Source organism: Protopterus annectens, chromosome 9.part0 (assembly GCF_019279795.1).
Source record: "Protopterus annectens isolate FY-2018-M chromosome 9.part0, PAN1.0, whole genome shotgun sequence".
In the NCBI taxonomy this organism is placed as follows: Eukaryota; Metazoa; Chordata; order Ceratodontiformes; family Protopteridae; genus Protopterus; species Protopterus annectens.
The window spans coordinates 647,857,591-647,878,026 of record NC_056743.1 but is presented as its reverse complement, the minus strand read 5'-3'; the positions used below and the strand labels follow the sequence as shown (position 1 = coordinate 647,878,026).

General features: G+C 44.8%; 1 protein-coding gene across 1 annotated transcript in view; it reads right to left on the bottom strand.

Moving 5' to 3' along the window:
• MSH5 (mutS homolog 5) overlaps window positions 1-20,436 on the bottom strand; it is a 2,353,005-nt gene that overhangs the window by 2,269,707 nt on the left and 62,862 nt on the right. Inside the window, exon 4 of the mRNA XM_044083236.1 lies at window positions 6,275-6,359. Coding sequence (XP_043939171.1) covers window positions 6,275-6,359 — 85 coding nt within the window. The remainder of the gene's footprint in view (window positions 1-6,274; window positions 6,360-20,436) is intronic.

The window sequence follows — 20,436 nt, the reverse complement described above, 5'->3', positions numbered from 1 at the left end:
CTGTGGCTCGGGAAATGCAGCAAAAGGTCCGGAGAAAGAAGCCACCAAAGAAGGGAGTCCCTGCACGCCTTGCTGACCGCAATCGGAGTGTTGAGAGAGGAACAAAGAGGGGACCACTGAACCTGAAGGGTCCATTGAAGAACCCGCATGCGTAGCATGAATGAGAAGCGGAATAGCTGCCGCCATAGAACCTAGGGCCCTCAGGACCGAAGCTGCAGTTGGAGATGGTTGCAGGACCACTGCCACATGACACTTCAGGTTGGCAATTCTGTCTGGAGTGAGGAAGGCTCGCATTGATCTGGTGTTTAGTCTTCCTCCTATGAAATCTATAGCTTGTGTGGGGTGCAGTAAAGATTTCTCCCAGTTGATCGTGATGCCCAGCCTTGGGGCTAGTTGAAGAAAGTAGTCCCTGGCTGAGCACAGAAGATGCCTTGATGATGCAGTCAGGAGCCAGTCGTCCAGGTATGGAAAGACCTGTAATCCCTGGAGCCTCAGGTGGGCCGCTACCACCGCTAGCACCTTGGTGAACACCCTGGGGGCTGAGGTGAGACCAAAGGGAGGACCCTGAACTGATAATGACTGGCTCCCAGCCGGAAGCGAAGAAACCTCCTGGATCGCCTGTCCATGCGAATGTGGTAGTACACGCCCTGAGGTCAATGGAGCACATCCAGTCGTTCTCCTCAAGAGGAAGTATAGATTGGAGGGTGACCATCCGAACTTTTGCTTGGTTACTGACAGGTTCAGCTGGGAAAGGTCTAAGATTGGTCTTAGGTCCCCGCTTTCTTGGCACCAAAAAGAACCTGGAGTAAAACCCTAATCCGGTTTGATCTAGGGGACGCTGGATAGCTCTTTTTCCTAGCAGCTGTTCGATTACAGCCGCCTCCCCTTGCCCCCTTGGTCGGGTGGAACATCTGGGAGGCTGCGAGATCTGGGAACCTTGTATAGGGGAATTGAATAACCTCTGGATATCACACGAAGCACCCAACGGTCTGTTGTAATGGACTCCCAAGTCAGGTGCCTCGAAAAACGCCCCGACTGCCTCCAGAGACGGACAGCCGGGCAACCCTTCAGGGCTGCTGCGTGGGTCTATCAGAGAAGGGTTCTCTGGACCCAAAGTTGCTAGGAGCCCCCCTGCCTCTAGGACGGCGACCTCCCCGTCCTCCTCTGCCATGGAAGGACTGGTTATCCGGAGCAGGTTGGGACTGCTGCGATTTCCAGAACCACATCTTCTGTCCCTTTTGGTTCTTAGAGAAGGACCTCTGGGGAGCTGAGAAGCGGACTCGGCCCGCTCTGGACTAATGTTTCGCTAACAGTCTTGCCAAACAAGGCAGAACCATCAAGGCATTCGGCAAGGTCGCCTTGAAGGGCTCTGCACAATCACAGTGGGGGAGCCTGGCCTGGGGGCTCATGGCTAGGCCTGCTCCGCCGGCTCCCGCGGCCCCCTCAGTAGCGTGAGAAAGCAGCCGCATAGATGTATTGGAAACTGATCTGAGAGTGGCCATTCGGGTGGAGTATACTTGTTTATCCTCACTCGACATGGACTCTGGGGGAGATGCAGCGTATTCTTTAATCAGATCCCGCTGCATCCTAATGACATGTGCCATGTAGTTCAGCGCTCTCAAAGAGAAGGTTGCTGAACTGAAAACTCGCTTCCCAATGCGATCCATCGAGCGGGACTCCTTGCCCGGAGGATGCATAGAGGGACCCTCCTGGGCCAATTCCCTCGTGGCTGCAGCCATCATCATGGCATCTACTGGGGGCCCTTGCTCCAGTGAGTGCGGTCCGCCGAGGGGAAAGGATGCGGTCAGGACGCTGGTACAGGCTCAACGGTGTCCGGATCCTTCCACGCCTGATGGATATAAGATCCACCAGAGGGTCAGCAGGAGGGGACACCCAAGAGGTAGATGGCCCACCTCGAATGCCTCCAAGAACACAGACTCGTCCGAGGAAGCCTTGGGGGCAGACCACCCCCCCCTGATCCTTAACATCTCCATAATGTCTCCAAATGAGACGCCTTCAGGGTGACCTTGGGGAGCCTTCCTTCATCCAAATCTGTGTCTTCGGTAACTGACTGGGGAGTCCATGTGCCTCCTTTGCACTTGCGCCCGAGGTACTTCATCGGGGGGGCTGTCCGAGGAGTACTCTTCCGCAGTTGGATGTTCCAAGGGAACCACTTGGGACATCGAGGCGGGCTGTCCCTGGGACCGGCCAGGGGCCTGGCCCAACTGCAAGGGAGTGCGGGATGGAGCCGTGGCAGGGACCGGGGTCCGGACGTCTTCAACAGTGCCCTTTCCACTACGTCAAGGCCGAGGGGAGCCAGCTTCAAACCCCAAGAGCCGACCCCACTCGGATCAGACGACGGATCGAATCGAGCCGAAACCGCCGGATCCGAGAGACCGGTGTGCTCCGACCTGGACGGAGCCAAGACACACCAGCTCCCTCGGATCCGAGGCTCGGTCCTCGGCTCGAGGTCGGGTCCGGCACCAAGCACTCAAGGGATGGGACGGATCCGAGGTGCGCCGACCTATCGGATCCGACCCACCCCGGATCCAAGTCTGCCCGGCGCCGACAGCTCCAACCCGTGGTATGGGTCGGAGAAGGAGCCAAAGGGGTGAAAAGGGTCAAGCCCTCCCGGATGGGGGGCTAGAGCACTCCCATTTGCATTTGGGCCTGGATGAATTTCCTCATCATCCGTCCGTATCAGCTTCACTCATGGAAAAGTTGACCTGGTGGAGGCCACCAAGCGGACCTAGAGAGCCGCCTGGAGACCTCAGAGAAGGGCTAGCCTCCTCCTCGGGCCCAGGAGAGAACCGAGGGAGTGGAGCCGAGGAGGAGGAAGGCACAGGGAGGCCCGCTAGATGGAGGAGCCAACTGGAAGTTTCGCCTCCGCTTGTGGTGCCTCTCCTGTGCCTCCTTCTCTCTCTCCCTAGAGGACTCTCCTCCGCAACTTAGAGGGAGGTTGAGTCCCAGCCGGAGGGAGAGCCCACAGCAACAGGTTGCTGAGTAGAAGGGCAGAAGTCAAGCGGTATCTGGAGGTAAAAGTCCCGCCAGCACCAGCTTCACCTCCGCCTCAAAGCCGGGGTTGAACCCTGCACAAATGGTACAACCAGATGACAGGTGTTCAACCCCAAGATGACCGAGTGTGGCCATCCGCTGGGGACAGCTTATGGCCACACTCGGTACATTTAGAGAAAACAGCCTTATGGGCTTCAGACATTATAAACCCTGAAGGCCTAAAACAACACACACACCAAACTACGCAAAACCCGTGAAATATTAAATAAAAAGAGAGAGGAAAGCCTAACACAATCAACACTAATAATATAAAGTAACAAAATAGAGAATTTTAAACTTTTTTTTTTTTGTCAGACAAACTTATCTGTCACCAAAAACGCCAGGAGCTCAAGAACTGCCGCTACTTGAAAAGCGGCAAACGAAATCTGGGGTCAGTCAGGGCTTGGCAAGGGGTTATGGGTAAGAGGGAGGAGCTAGGAGCTCGGAGCCTAAGCTTTGGTGACGGCTCGGATCCGAGGTCGGATCCGATACCCACAGGTTGCAGACGAATGAAGTCTTCCTACTTCAGATTTGTAAGTTCCTTAGTTTATTCCCTCTGGAAATGTGCAACATGAGCCAGGTAGTTCAGAGCTCTAAGAAAAAGTCACTGATGCACAAATCCATTTTCCACACCTGTCTGGTGCCCTAGATTCATGTTTAGGGGGATGAACAGAAGTACTCCCTTTGGAGAGTTCTTTTCTTATGGTTGCTGCTATGACCACAGCATCTACCTAGGGAATGTTACTGTGACTTATCTTCAGGAGCTGCCAAGATCTTGTCAAGTTTCTTTGGTAGGGGCTCTGCTATGTCAGGTTCCTTCCAGGCTCTCTCTGAGCCACCAAATCAATGAGGGCATCAGGAGTACAACCCAAGTGGTACAGGAGCCAGATTCAAAAACCTCCAGGAATATGGATTCTTCCGGGCAAGACGTATTTGTGGACCATACTCCCTTCTGTTTCATCAATTCAAGGATTTTGCCAAAAAAAAGCACAAGCTGACCATTGATCCTCAAAGGAACATACTCTACAGCAGCAGTAAAACTTTGAAGGGCTTTGCACCCAAACTTGCCTTTTATTCAGCTCAAGCTGCTTGACAGTTCGGGCATGTGGAAGTTGCCCTGAAGCTTTGGAAGTTGGCCAGCTGTTATATCCCTGGCAGAATATAAAACTCACAGCCAAGGCTACTGCAGCAGTGATAAATATGATGATCATTTGAAGGGTGGAGAGAAAGATGTTAATTTAATACCTTCAGGAAGCCCCTAAAATCCTGTTACTACAAAGTGATCTAGAATTCTGAACAATCTTACGTTTTTTTTTTTTTGTATAAGAAACAGTTTCAAAGAGATGAAACAGTATTACCACAAAGACAACTCACCCTCCACCAACAATGTCAGCTTTATTTGTTCAAAAGCTCCCAGTTTCTCTACAGGGGTCAAAATACCACTCCCAACATGATGAATCCTTACCCCTAGCTGAAGGAATGGGCCATAAGCCATAGGTCTCACCCCAGAGAGAATGAATATGTCAGCAGAGTGGCTGGGAAGGAGAACTAGTTGTCAGAGGGGTACCAAAGATAAATGCTGGTAAATCAAGTGACGTCTCAAAAACAGGTACGTGAAAAACTGAAAAGATCAACAGTTTCTTGAACAAGTTAAACTAAGAACTGCAAGAAGTAAAGGAGGGCATTTACTACTTAGGCAGCCGTGCTGACCACACACCTTTAACAAATATTCCGGACGCAGTCTGAAATGTAAGTTAAAACAATCATTGACTGGTAAATCATCTTCCTTAAGCAAGAATGCATACAGCCATTTCCTACACCATTTCTCCTGGTAATGGGCATTGTGACAACAAGCTGATCATGAAATGTCTGACCTCCAGATCTTCTGCATCAGTCTCAGACCATCCTGTGGAATCTTCAGATATTCTCAGACAACCTATGAAATGTATTTTATTTCAGATGTCCTGGACGTGCCATAAGGCCTTCTGTTATTGGTTGTATATACTTCCTACAAGAAACACCCAGAGGCCATCCTTACTAGGCATCCAAACCACTCCCGCCTCAGTTTTATATATGCTTATGCAGTAACCATGTTTGGAAGTTCAAATGGAATAAAATAAAACAATTACATAAATAAAAGAAGCAACACAACACAAATCGAAAAGAAAGACTAATCAAAAAAATGCTAAATGAAGCAGGAAGGTGTTTGGAGACCAATTAAAACAGAAAAGAGTGGAATACTCCTGAAGCCATTATAGTATTAAGCTCCAAAAGTACAAACCCGAGTAGGCAGTAGCATGTACACCAGATGTTCATAGCTTCTCCTTCCAAAGTAATAGCACCCACTTTGCCCCACAGTGGATAATGAGAGACTCTCTTTTACCTTAAGTTGACTGACTCAAGCTGACAAACAGCATCAGCTGTAGACAGAGATACTCCTAGTTTATCAAGTTCCTCACTTTATCATAGAATAAGCCCAGAAACCTGGTGTACAAATGTCCACCGCTTGTATACACAATCTCATCCATCTGGTCAATACACAAAGGTAATGCTCATCAGAATGACTGGAAAAAATAACTGCTTCATATTAAAGGGTCAGCTCTTGCTTCACCACCACAGTCTAGCAGAACACCTATAGCACTATCACAGATGTGCCTATCCAAACATTCATCAGCCAAACTCCCTATACTGTCTATCTCCACTTGTCCACTTAGGTACATGCACAGCTCAAGCACTAGTGTTCTTATTTATTCAGAGGCCTCCATAAAAATGATAGCTAGCATATTTTGCATTCAAAGCAAAGTAGCTTTGTATAATCACTATCTTAGGAAAATACATATCACTACACTTTCATTATTTACAAGTAAGGCTCGTTAGCAAACTAAATAAACATGTAAGAATAAAATAGTAACGACCAGATGTTTCCTTGGTAAAATGCCTTAACAGCAAGGGTGACTTTCAATCTTTAAACCAGAAGCAAAATCAGTAGATACATTTTCTTACATTTAATTTAGTTGCATTTAAAAGGAAGTTCTGTACTTGTTCCACAAAATTAGCTTCTAGACCACATATGTAAACATTAAGCACTGAAAACATTTGTTATTGAGGCTTGGCTATAAATAGGTAACTACACTCATTTTTTTGAGATACTCCAAGCCGAAATGAACCATATAAAAAGGTGGAATTTTAAAAATGTAGTGGAAGGCTAACAGAAAAAAACTTACCAAGTTTCTTTAGGAAGTCTGACATACTTCTGTCTTGTTTTGCACTTGTAAGGATACAGGTTGGATGAATCTCCTCTATTACTTTTGAAAGATTATTGAAATAAGTGAAAAACATAGCAAAAGTGTCTTCTATTCAAACTACTAAACATTTTGTACTTGCCAATTAGAAACTTAGCACTAGGATGTCAGAAAAAGGTCTAGTGTAAATATCAAAACACAATACTTTTTTCAAAGTTTTGGGAAGGAAAAGGTAATACCATAACAGATAATCTGAAGGAATCAGCTATTAGAAATACTACGAAACTAACACCATATAAAAAAATGAATATACACCCAGATCATGATTTTTAATAATGCATACCATACACCTGTGCACCTAAACAAATTCAATCCATCGAAGTCACCTTACTTTCCCTTCTGTCCAAATAAAGAGGCAGATATCCTCCACATCTTCTGGAGCTGCAAAACAGTTTATAAACTCTGGTGCTCACCGAGATTACTCTCAGAGACATCAGGCTATTCAAAATTCACTTTGTCATGGGAGACAGCAGTACCGCATATATTCAAAAGCGATAATAATATGTTTAATCACATAACACTATGCACCTTATTAAAATCTTGCATAGTGAAAGAATAATAGTACTGCTTTATTTAGTATATACACGGTCTTTTCAAAACTTGCTAGCATAATTATTAGCTTGAATAAAAAGCTGCAAAAATGATATGAAATATAAAGGGTTAATTTAGGAATAGTATAAAATGCAGAAAAATATTAAGTGTGCTGGCAAGCATATATAGCTTAATTATATATTGGCATCCATGTAAAGGAGTATGTTATTGAGAAACAAAGTCTGTAAAAAAATAACTGCGCAGATGGCAGCTGAAAGGACATCAATGAAGTAACGAGATGTAACATCAAGCAAGATAAAGTTGGAACATCAAGTTTCAGATGGTGTTGGAACACTTCAGATAACAGTTTCCTCGGACCACTGAACTTGAAAGAATCAAGGAGAAATCATAAATTAGAAGAACAAAGAAAAGTGTTATACAAAGGAAGACTAATACATCAGACTAGCTAAAAATATCAAACTTTTTGGTATAAATAGGAGTGTGTATAAACAAGCTTTGGGAATTTGCCATAGAGAGCTGACAGCATCTGTGTTGCATGCTTGTAGATCTGAAAAGAAAATGTAATAGTAAATGCGTATTAACTGAAGCAGTTTGTCTCAGTGTATTTATTGTACTTAGTACAATACAGTAATAAGAGCAGTTGTGGTGCAGTGGTTAGCATTGTACCCTCACAGCAAGAGGTTCTCCCGTTCGATTCTAGGCTGGAGCGCCTTCTGTGTGGAGTCTGCATGTCCTCCCCGCGGTCGAGTGACGTTTAAAGACATCCAGGTGGGTGCGTGTGTGAATGGGTGTGCCTTCTTGAAGGTTGGGCATCGGGCTGGCAACTCTGCACCATAAAAATCCACTGCCAATCATTAACAGACTGGAGTTCCGCTGTGACTACTCGTAACCGGGAAAAGCCGAAAGACAAACAAGTGCAATACAGTAATAAGACTAGTTGGTCACAATAAAGTTAAGTATACTGTGGTATACATGCATGTAAATGTAAGTAACAGCAAGAAACCAACAGAAGGCAGTATATAATTTTTTACATAGAAAAGAACTGGATAGAAAGATCAAGACTAACCTGGTCAGAATACAAAAGCATGGCCAAAAACATATACTGAAACTTTATACAAAAAGTCAGAAGAACCAAACATATTATCAGAATTACTGCAAAACATTAATTGATATTATCATAAATTGCAAGACAAATGCTAAAAAGAAAGATGGTAAACAAATCTCTTAGTTGGGAGTAGTAACAGCATTATCCAAGGCGACAATTTTTTGTAAATATGTATATAATGTTTAGTAGAGTAGACAGATTTATTTGTGTAGGTTGGTGTTATACTTCTAAATATGCTCTCATTTGTCACTATAATGTACAACTGAAGTGTTAAAATATTAACACGACTAACAACCATTTCCTTGTGTTTATCCAATACTGAAATCCTAGCTATTTTGAATGTATTTTAGCAAAGTGTGTATCATCTATTGAATAACTTCATGTTAAACATTCTGTAACATTCATCTATACCACAGTTGCATCTTGTTCATCTCTCTACTTGTATTTTATGTGAGAAAATATTCATTAAAAAGTTATTTGAAAAAGGTCTAGTGGTCACTCCTCTCAGAGTCTCACCTGAGATTCAAGCTTATACCTATTTTGTTCAGTGGCAATACAGTGAGCTACATTTTAACCAGAGATGGTTTAAGACCAAGACATTAAGCTGTAGTTAACACTGTTGTAAGCAACTAATACTTGCCAATTTAAAGCAGTTGGAGAATTATTTCACTTTCAGCTCCTACCACAGTGCTAGAGGAGTAATGTCCTTTTCTCCAGAATGCTGCTGCATTTATCGGTAACAGAAAAACAGTTGCCACTTTTTGTACATTATAACTTCTTAAGAGCTGCAGCTGTCTGAACACTAAATGCGTTTGAAAAGCAACATCACTTAAAAGAATTTGTAATACAGAAAACCATCAGCTTTAACTGCTGTCAGTTTGCTACCTAATAGCTGCAGTGATATTCCAAGTTTTGTCATGACTACCACATTTAAATACATCAGTAATACTGAGTTTACTACAATATTAAAAAGTTTACATGGGATAATACTCTATATACCAGCTGGTCTCCGGGATATTTTTGGGTCACTGTGCCTGTACTAACACTGGATAACTGCTTACCGTTAAAGGCACAAAAGAAGCCAAGATAAGCCCATTTGATTTGCTCATAACATACTGCCCTTAACTTGAGGTTCTGATGTTGAGGTCTTCCATTTAAAACATTATTCCCATCTTTCCTCAGCATGACCCTAAACTTTCCAGCAGTATTGTACTATTATCTACGAAGTACCCTTCATCTTCAACTGGGAGACCCCTTCAAAATAAAACTCCCATTTAGCCACCACTCCCTTCCTTGAAGAACTGCCCTTCTACCCTCCTTCTCAGATAAGGTTGACACACCATGAGAGCTGGTTCAAATGGAACAGGAGTTAAATATGTTTTGGAAAAATTTAAGTTCAAGGAGGAGTCATCTGTTTTCTACAGATATATTCAGAACCCCTTTTTAAAACAGCTTGACTTGGGAATGCAAAGAAAGAAGGGGATACATGCACAGACATGCTGAAAATTGCAGATCAATAAACCTTGAAAGGGGACAACTCCTCTCACAAATACTGTAAAACCAGAATGCCTTAAAGAGATTTGGCTCAATTTGGCACAAAACTAGAACATCTTTTCCATTTGCTAATGTACAGTTTCCGAGTAGCAGATTCATTTGCCTCATTTGCCTCCTTTAATCCCTGATGTCCATACTTTTGGGTATAAAAACTATCTAGGCAATTCAAATGTTTTTTTCAAGATGGGGTGTAACAACCTGTCTTGAATGACTAGGTTCAGTCTGTCAGAAAGTTTGGATAATTGTCCTTGGCCATTTCCAAAAGAAGGCAGTCACCACAATAATCTATGGAGAGTAATTCTGAATCTTCAGAATGACCTGGGATATCAGGTGAAAGTGTGGAAAAGCATACAGGAACATTCCCATCTAAAGAAATGAGAACGTATTGTCCATTTTCTAGGACATTCTACTTCCAAGCCATTGACCAACTAATGCCAGAAATTAGGGGAGGTCCTAACTCTTTACTTCTTGAGGTACGTGAATTAGAATGGCAGTTAGCCTTGGATGCTTTTACCCATCCTGGCTTGAATGACAACTGTAACATCTCTTGTTTATTGAAACTAAAAAGTCTCAGGCGATGAACCAATTGTTCTCATGAGCTGATGTAATTTATACTAACAAAACATATGTTTCAAAAAATATGCCATAGCTAGTTAACATACATTAATATAGAAATACTGATGTTTATTTATTTACATCAATACATTGTTGATTTCAGGCTGAGTCCAAAATCTGTACTTGTATGTACTAATTTATTTTAGGCAGTACTCACTTGATTTAATGCTCGTTACGTAAGAGTTACTTTCATGGGTGCTTACATACGAGTCAATTCGTATTTATTAGTGACTTATTACTCATATTAAGTTCTATTTAAACAGTTATGCTTTTTGAATAGTGGTTTCTTAATTTTAACTAAATATTTTAAATGGCTAGTTGACACTTAAAATTGATCTACAAGTGCTTTATATATATACTTTTTGGGTAAATGGATTGGCCGTTGCTATCACAGGATACTAGGCACCGGCCTTTAAAAAAAAAAAAAAAAAAAAACCTGTTACTTTGTAGCCGATTTGTATCTTTTGAAGAAGTTATCCTATTAAGGATATTACTACAGGAGGCCAGAATAATATCTCAGGCAGATGAGGAGAGGGTTTCCTGTCTGGCAACTAGCGGAAGTGGAGAAGCTAAGCTGTCAGCTTAAGAGGGGATAGATTTTGGGGAGTCAGCCCTTGCAGGTGAGATATTAGATCCTGACGAGTGTCCAGCATCCAAGGAGGTTGCAACATGCGAGGTCGGAGGAAAGGAAACCACACTTGAGGCCAGAAAAGGGCAATGAGGATTACTTTGCATCTCAACCAAATAGTTTTCCTTAGAAGTAGAGGTATCAGAGGATAAGCATAGAGGAGACCTGCGGCCAATTGTGAGTCAAAGCATCTCTTGGTGTCTGGGGGAAAGAGGGCAAAGTAGCTGCTGCATTTTTTGTTTGAGGGGGAAGCGAAAAGATCGCAGCAAGGCTGGCCCCAACAGCTGAAGATTTCTGCCGTCACGTTCGGGTTGAGAGACCACTCGTGTGGACGGAGGATGCATCTGCTCAGTCTGTCCACAAGTCCTCACCAAGAATCATGCCACAATATGAAGACAAGATGATCAATTTCAACAATTGGCTTAAGTACTGGTGTCATTCAAAGGGGATCCAATGCCTGTCAGCCTGGGATGACATGCTCGACAAGCAACGATGCTTCGCTAGGGACGGTTTGCACCTGTCACCCCTGGGCTTTCAGATATTGGCAAAGGCTCTTGCTACCCCCATAGTGCCTTTTTTAGGCAAGGCTCAAAAGACAAACCCACCTCCATAGGTATCACAAGGGATAACAAACTAAGAGTAATGCTACTCAACGCCAGAAGTCTAAACCTCAAGATGCATGCACTCGAAACTCTCCATAGCATGGAGAACACAGATATCTGTGCAGTAACAGAAACCTGGTTCAAGGCTCCCGGGAGCACCCCAGCACTACCAGGTTATACCTCATGCCATGCTTTTCGGCCCCAAAACTTGGACCGAACCACAAAAGGAGGGGGAGTATCAATATTCGTCAAAGATACCCACACCTCCAGGTTGGTGGCACAGCACGAAGCATCAGAGACTATCCATGTGCAACTAACAGTGGGTAAAACTGCCTTCCAGTTTATAGCCTGCTACAGACCACCCTCCCAAACCCAGGAACCCCACTCGGCCTTCCTGAGAACACTGGCAAATATGAAGGTCTCTCCAAACACCATTATATTGGGCGACTTCAACTACCCAAACATAGACTGGGAGCACAACTCTAGCTCCAACACCCTTGCCCAAAGGTTCCTAGAATTTATAAACTCAAATGCTATGGAACAACTTGTTAACACTCCCACAAGAGGGAAAAACATACTGGACCTGATCATCACCAACATGGGGACTCTATGCTCCAGACCAGAAGTGTATCCCTCACTGGTAAGATCAGACCATAAACTAATCTCACTGGATATTCACATCCCGACCCCACCCCCTGCCCAGAAAACCACAGTGAAAAACTTCTCTAAAGCAAATTTCACACTCCTCAAAACAGAGGTGGAATCCTTCAAAGCCCCCGGACCTGTGGAAAATACGGCCCAGACCGCAGAATCCTTTATAAATGCATTCTATGAACACCTTCAGGAATGCATGGATCATGCAATCCCAAATAAAACCAAGACCCAAATCCTCAAAAGGCATACGTCCTGTCTGGTGGACCCCAGCCATAAACAAACTATATAATAGGAGGAGGAAGCTACTACATGATAGAAAAAAATCTCAAAAAGGGAGGGCATCTCTGATCAGTATTAGCAAAAAACTACGGGCACTCATAAAATCGTCTAAGGCCAACTTCAAGAGAAAAATTGCACAGAACACTAAGGATAATCACAAGGCTTTCTTTAGTTATGTTAGGAACCTGGGTGGTAATTCCCAGATATGCTCAGAATTAGTCCAAAACGACAAAAAATACACCAAACCCACAGACATTGCCAACATCCTAGCTGACAGGTTCAGAGCAAACTTCTCCCCCCCCCCACTAAAAGGGCAAATATCCCAGCAGAGTGCTGCCCCTCTGACATCTCAGATGCTCAGGTAAGAGCCGCCCTCTCCAAAGCAAAAAACACAGCATCAATGGGACCAGACGGTGTCCTGCGTCCTACATGAACTCCAAGAAGAGCTAAACCCAAATATAAAACTACTGTTCAATCTCAGCCTTACTACAGGATATGTACCCAAAGAGTGGCATACAGCAACAGTGGTCCCTCTCCACAAAGGTGGTGCCTCAACAGATCCTGGAAACTATTACCCCATAAGCCTGACTAGCTTGGTCTGCAAAGCTACGGAAAGGATCATCATGGACTTCATAAATAAATATATTGGGGACCTACAGACACTGGATCCTACCCAGTTCGGCTTTGTTAAGGGCAGATCCTGCCTCTTAAACCTGGTTGATTTCTTTGAAACAGTCACAAAGGCCATTGACGAGGGGGAAGGTGGTCCACACAGCCTACCTAGACATCGCAAAAGCCTTCGATACAATACCCCACTCGGGCATTATAGATAAGCTCACCAGCTTAAATATAAATCCCTATGTCACTAGATGTGTTGCAAACTGGCTCAGTCCTGGGACCTCTCTTGTTCGGTATATATTTATTTCTCGGAGGTACAGGCCAACACGGAAGGACTGTGGCTGACCAAGTTCACAGAGGACTGCAAACTGGGCACCATAATAGACTCTCCAGCCGACACAAGCATCCTACAAAAGGGCCTCATAGAAACAGACAACTGGTGCCAGAGCCATGGCCTCAAGCTAAACGCCAAAAAGTGTATAGTCATCCCCTTTGGCAAAAACAAATGCCCACAAATTACCACATAGGTGGTAATCCATTAAGTACAGAAGTAATTGGGGACCTGGGGACCCAAGTTGATAGCAAGCTCTCATTTGACAACAACGTGGCCAAAGTGGTTAGAAAAACATTTTATATAGCCCACCTAATCATGAAGGGATTCACATCTAGATCAGGGGAGGTCATCGTGCTTCTTTACTCATCCCTCATCAGGCCCGTAATGGAGTACAATGCCCCTTTTGGGATGTACCTTACCAGACACGTGCAGCAACTGGAAAGACCCCAAAAGTACCTCACCAAGTGGATCAAAGGGCTCAAACAGATGCCATATGCTGCCTGGTTAAAGAAACTCCAGCTCTACTCAGTGGCATACCGCCTGCTCAGAGGCGATCTGTGCCTGACGTATAAAGCCATGTCCAACCCGGAATTAATGGACATGCTGCACCTCAGAAAATCCAAATCCCATTGAGCTACGCGCTAGAGAGACTTGAACCTCAGCACTGAAATAAATAGGACATGCTGGAGAGACAGATTCATAACCCAGAGGCTCCCTTCACTCTGGAATAAAATCCCAGTCCAGGTTAGGCAGAGTCCCTCATTGACTCTCTTCAAGAGGAATCTTGACGAGTGGATGGGAGATCATAGGTTTACCCCGGGTATCACTTCTGTGTCACTGTTAGACAGAGGCACAGTATACTAACCTCGAAAAAGGGCATAGCAAAATTCATTTAAAATGGGTGGTGAAAGCCAAACACTCTGGCTAGGCATATAAATGCCCTAGGGCAGATAGCCTAGTATGAACCTATAACATTGGAGCTTCCTGTGATATGCATTGCGATTAGAAAGTGGTTGTATCACCCAATGCCAAATTCTCATGGCCTAGTGGCATAGGGGGTAGAATTTGGTCCCTCCCTGTTTATGTACCAGATGACAGACATATTGCCTGACTGGACTGCAATCATTCCCGATGGAAGGAACGGATGAAGTGCCTGCAATGCTAACAGCACCACTCTTAACTCAAGGTCATTGATATGCAAGTTGACCTCTAGGCTGGACCACGTGCCTTTGACCATCTTTCCCTGAAAGTGCCCCACCCCCCACCCCACCCTATCAGGGAAGCATCCATGGTCACCGTGGTGTTGGAGAGTCTGGAACTGGATACCCACTGGGATAAAAGGAGCCATTATAGTAGTCGCATATGCAGTCTGTCTAGGGGAACAATTAGGATGGCTGCCGCCATAGACCCAAAAGCCTGTAGAACTTCCCTTACAGACACCTTCCTTCAACAGAGTATCACTTGTAACTTTAATATCTGAAGTCTATGAAGAGGGAGAGAGACTTGGCTTGTTTGAGTGTTGAATACTGTCCCCATCAATTCCAAATGCTGGGTGGGATGAAGGCTGGATTTTTTTATGGTGATGCCTAGGAACTCCGCTAGTGCTAGAGTGCAGTGGATGGCCCTGACCAGTAGGTGCTTAGTGGGGGCGAAGAGGAGCCAATAGTCTAGATACTGAAACACCTGGAATCCCTGAAGTCTCAGATGAGCTGTCACCACAGCTAAGCATTTCGTGAACACTCTGGGGGCCGTCAAGAGACCGAATGGCAGGGCTCTGATTTGGTAAGGATTGGCTCCCAGCCAGAAGCAAAAGAGACTCCTGGAGTGCTTGTCCATTTTGATGTGGTAATACGCACCCCGGAGGTCTATTGAGCACATCCACACACCCTCCTGAAGAAATGTGAAAATGGATTGTATCGTGACCATGCAGAATTTTGTCTGAACTACTGACTTGTTTAGTTGGCTGAGATTCAGAATGGGTCTCCAGTTCCCAGTTTTTTTGGCACCAAAAAGAATCTCAAGTAAAACCCGGATCCGCACTGGTCTGGGGAGGATTTGTTGGATGACTCGTTTTATACACGGCTTTGCTATTTCTGAAGCTGCCTCTTCCCTTTGACTGGGTGGAACATCGGGAAGGGATTTTGGGGGTCCTGGATAAGAGATTAGAGGGATGTAGTAACCTCTGTAAATTATTCTTTGCACCCACTGATAGTTTGTAATAGAGTGCCAGGCAGCTTGGTGCACAGAGAAACGAGCCCCAACTGCTTCCAGAGGAAAGCAATAGTGCAACGTTCAGGAGTGCTGAAATGGTCGTCTAGAGAAAGAATCCCTGGAGTCCTGCTTTTGGGGACCCCCTCTACCCTGAAAGGGAAATCTTCCATTATTGGAACCCCCTCTGCGGGAGTCCTCACCACATGCACTATGGAAAGGGCCTTGAGATTTTTTGTGCCACATCTTTCTACTCCTCTGGTTCCTGGAAAAGGAGCACCGAGGCTTGGAAAAACATAGGCCAATGGCAGACAAGGTTTTTCCATCCTGTTCGCACCTGGCTAATGTGCCCTTCACTTTTGAACCGACCAAAGCTGACTGTTCGATAGGGGCGTTTAAAAAGGAAGACTTGAAGGAGTCCGCGAGGTCACAAATGTGCATCCAGGTGTGGCGTCTCATAACTACGCCTGCACCTGCAGCTCTAGCCACCCTTCAGTTGCGTGGGACAACAACCTCATGGACGAGTTGGAAATAGACTCTAGGGTGGCAAGTTGGGAAGGAACTTTATCACGTGCCCAGTTCAACTTGACTCACGAGGGTTCCAGAGAGTTCAGTGATTAGATCTCTTTAGAGCCTCGTAAAATGTGCCAAAAAGTTCAGAGACCTAACAGCAAAGGCTGCTGAAGCAAAAACTAGCCTCAGAAAAAGGAGAAGAACCAGGCCTTTGAGAATTAGTTTATTCCTTCTTTCACCGAGTTGTCTAACCTCCGGGACTTCATATTGGGTAAGTGGACAGCAGGACTTTCCTCCACAAGGTCCTTTTTCATGGCAGCCGCCACCACCACAGCGTCTACTTGCAAGTCTCTAGACCAATGGGGCTGATCCTCTGGAGGGGAGAGTATTTTGTCTGATCTCTGGGGAATGGCCTCGACAGTATCAGGGTTCTTCCATGCCCGCTGCACAATGAGCTTGACTAACTCATCAGCAGAGGGGTCAACCAAGAGGTAGAGGGCCGAGAGCAGAAGGCCTGCAGGAATACAGATTCCTCCAAGGAAGGGTTGGAGGGCTTCCAGTTACCCCTCTGCCTCAAAACTTGCAGGAGGTCTCCAAAGGAGACAGTCAGGGTGTGACCATGGGGACCTTTCCACATCATCATAGTCCATATTTTCAGAAAGGGACTCCTCCGGGGGAGTCCATGCATTTCCTCTTACACATCTGTTTCCAAGGGGGTTCTGCAGTGGGAGCATCCAAAAAAGACTTAAAGGGGGTTACCCTGTACATGGGTTTCCTGAGGCATGTGCTCTCATTGTCCTGGGGAGGTGTCCTGTAATAGCTGCAGCTCAGAAGGAGCGGGGGGGGGGGGGGAGGCCGGACGTAGGAGGATTGCTTCCCGAAGCAATCACCCTCTCCATCACCCGGAAGGCAGGCCCACCTGAAGAGAAATGGGAGCCCGGAATCAAGGAAGACTATCTCTGAACCAGAGTCAAACCCTGCTCCATGTGGCCCTCTCCTGGGGATGGAGCCTCAAGCAAAACCAGGGAGGGAGTCACCCTCGGATCCGAAGACAGAGCCAGCAAAACAACCAGAGCCATAAATGGAAGAGGTTTCCACCCCCCAAGCATGAGATTGAGGAAGGGCTGGTTCCAAAGGAACAGGCACCCAAAGGGGCCTCCGAACCTCAGACAAGGTCAATGTCAGCGCCGAGGAAAGGAGTCCTCCCACAGACATCGGAGCTATGAGCCTCTGAACCAAAGGGTCCAAGGGATGAGAATACGAGGAAGTCACAGGGGCAATGGACCAAAAACCCAGAGTGGGGTGGGTTCTAGGAAAATTTGTAATCTCCCTGACTGTCACAGCAGCTGATCAAAGATGCACCACATCCAACTCAGACAGGGTCCTGGTGGACCTTACCGACACCTGAGGGTGAGTCAGGTTGGTCCTAAAAGGGGCTAAGGGCTTGTCCAGCAAACGGATCCAAAGGCGAGGAGTACTGGGTCCGTGGTGTAGTAAAGTTGGCACCGAGGATTCCAGTTTTGAAACAGGCAAAGGGGGGGGGGGTTATCGGTGCTGTGAGCAAGCTCGGAGCCGAAGCAATAGCTGGAGTGGAAGTCATTATCGGCTCCCAAGAGGTCATCAGTACCGATCTTGGAACAGAGATGGGGGACGTCTGTGCCGAGATAATGACAGGCAATGTGGTCAGAGCCGAAACCACAGTAGGAACCGTAACAGTCTGCGCCAAGAGAGGTAGTCATGACAATCTCTGTAGGGGCCATTGGAGCAGAGCTCGGAGCCAAGGTGGTCGGAACAGAGGAGGCAATCATGTGCTCCATGGAAGTCTTATGGGCCTTATGCTTATGAGGCTTGCCCCTATCACCAACCAATGAACAGGGGTAAGAACGAGGACTTTTTTTGGCCACAGGTGGAGGAGTTGAGACTTCAGACACAGAAATAGCCTCAGAAAAGGGAGAAGAACCAGGCCTTTGAGAATTAGTTTATTCCTTCTTTCACTGAGTGTCCGCTGACTGAAACTGGCACAAATATCACAGGGAGGTAAGTGTGGAACCCCCAAATAATATACACATTCCTCTTGTAAATCACTATTCGGGAGTTCACCATTGCAGAAGGAGCAATGCTTAAACCCCCAAAGTCCCTTTCTTTTCAGACATACCACAATAAACACAACTAAACAGAGTAAGGAAAGGAAGGAGAGAGAGGAAATACCAACAGTATTCAGAATACCAAAAGGGTAAAAAGGGCATTTACCAACGATGGTACAAAAAAGGGATACCTGTGGGTAGAGCTGAATAAGATATCAAGAATAGAAGAGTTTATAAAACACCACAACAACTAACCAGAGGGGAAAAAAACCTCAAAAAATACTATAAATTTTGAAAAATGCAATATTTAAAATGGAGAGCTCGGTGAAACACTGCTATATGGCTGTGTGGCAAACGAGATCAGAGGTAACTGGGAAAAGAGCATTGTGGGTAGCAGCTTAGCTCGAGAGTTTTTGGTGCACGCGAGCTTGGTAGTAGGCCGACTCGGTTCAGAGGGCTTGGAACCAAACCCATCAGTGATGAATAGGAAAATTAACAACTTCAGATGCTTGATTTGGCAAAGTGCAAAAAGCTTGTTGCTTATGGTGGTGAAGAGATTCAAATGGAAGGCTCAGTATGTTACTCTGCTGGGAGAAGCTACGACTTATTTTAGGTGGTAAAAAGGTACAGCCAGTTGTTAGTAGGGCTCAGAGACGGTTTGAAAATGGGACTGCTTTCATTTAATAAGGAAGTTAATCATGTTAGTTTAAAATGACCACTCCTCAAATTTCGCCCAGTATATTTTCTATACCTATGCTGATCTGGTTCAAAGACAAACTAGGTAAGCTTCCAGTTGTATACTCCATGAAGTTTGACCCAGATGTCAGACCAGCCTGGAAAGTTTAGTAGCTATGCAGAACAGATTCAAAGCAGAGTTAGATATAAGGGTTCGACTAGGTGTAATTTTGTCCAGTTGGTTCTTCAACCCCAATTGAATGGGTATTTTCCATGGTGGTAGCTCATAAGAAAAGCTCAGATGATATCAGAATATGTATGGATCCATGAGATTTGTCCAAGGCACTTAACACATCATCCAATGCATATAGATGAATTTGCATTGCTGATACCAAATGCCAGTTTCTTTCAGTCAGAGAAAAAGTGAGTTCATTTTGGCAAATTTGCTCAGCCAGAAATCCTCGCTACTTACTACATTCAGTACTCCGTTTGGCAGGTACAGATTTTTGAGAATGCCATTTGGGATAAATTCTACCAGTGAAGTCTTTCAGCATGCAATGGAGCAAATTTTTTCTGGGTACCCCACTTGCCATTATAGTAGAGGATATTCTAGTAGGAAGTAATGTGTGAAGCTGAGCATGACAGAAACATAGAAAAATTTCTACAAAAAGCTCAAGTGAATCTTAAGCTGGATCCTAAGAAGTGCAAGTTCAGGCTACAAGAAGTTACTTATGTTTTGTCATTTGTTTACCATTTCAAGCTTACGACCAGACCCTTCCAAGCAAACAGCCAGCTCCAGACAATGTTGAAACCCTTTAACGCTTTCTTGGCATGGTTAACTACCTCGGCAAGTTCATTCCAGACTTAAGCCAACTATCAGCATTGCTTAGCCAGCTGACATGTAAAGATGTATCCTGGTCATGTGTGGACCACAACCAAAGAGCATTTGGATGTCCTGAAACACAGAATTGCCAGTTCACCAACTCTCAGATAGTATGATGTTCACAAATCGGTTAGTTACTCTTTCCTTCGATGCTTCGAAATTTGGTCTTGGTGCAGTCATTCTTCAAGAGGGTCAACCTGTTGCCTATGCGTCCAGAACTCTAACCCAAACTGAAATGCAGTATGCTCAGATAGAGAAAGTACTTTTGGCAACTGTGTTTGCATGTTCAAAGTTCCATGATAATATTTATGGTAGACCTATCCAGATTGAAACAGACCACCAACCTCTAGTTACTACTATGAAAAAGCCTATGCATTCAGCTCCAGACAGACTGCAACATATGATGTTGAGATTGCAGAAGTACAATTTCAATCTTGTCTAAATGAAACGCAAACTTCTTTATCTTGCCGATACATTATCCAGATCACCCAGAAATATGACTGAAGAGCATGAGAAATTGATTTTGAAGTCATGGAAGTGAGAAATGTTTCTTCCACATGTCTCAATGAGCTTAGAGATCATACAGCCTCAGATCCTGTTTTATAAAAGCTCAATCACTATCAATCAAGGATAGCCATCAAAGCAATGAAGTTTACCTCAAGAAGTGCAACCTTATTTTCCATACAGAGATGAGATTTTGACTGATAATGGGATCGTCATGAAAGGGTCTTTTCAACCAGAGTATATTACTATCTTCCATTGTGGCTACCAAAGAA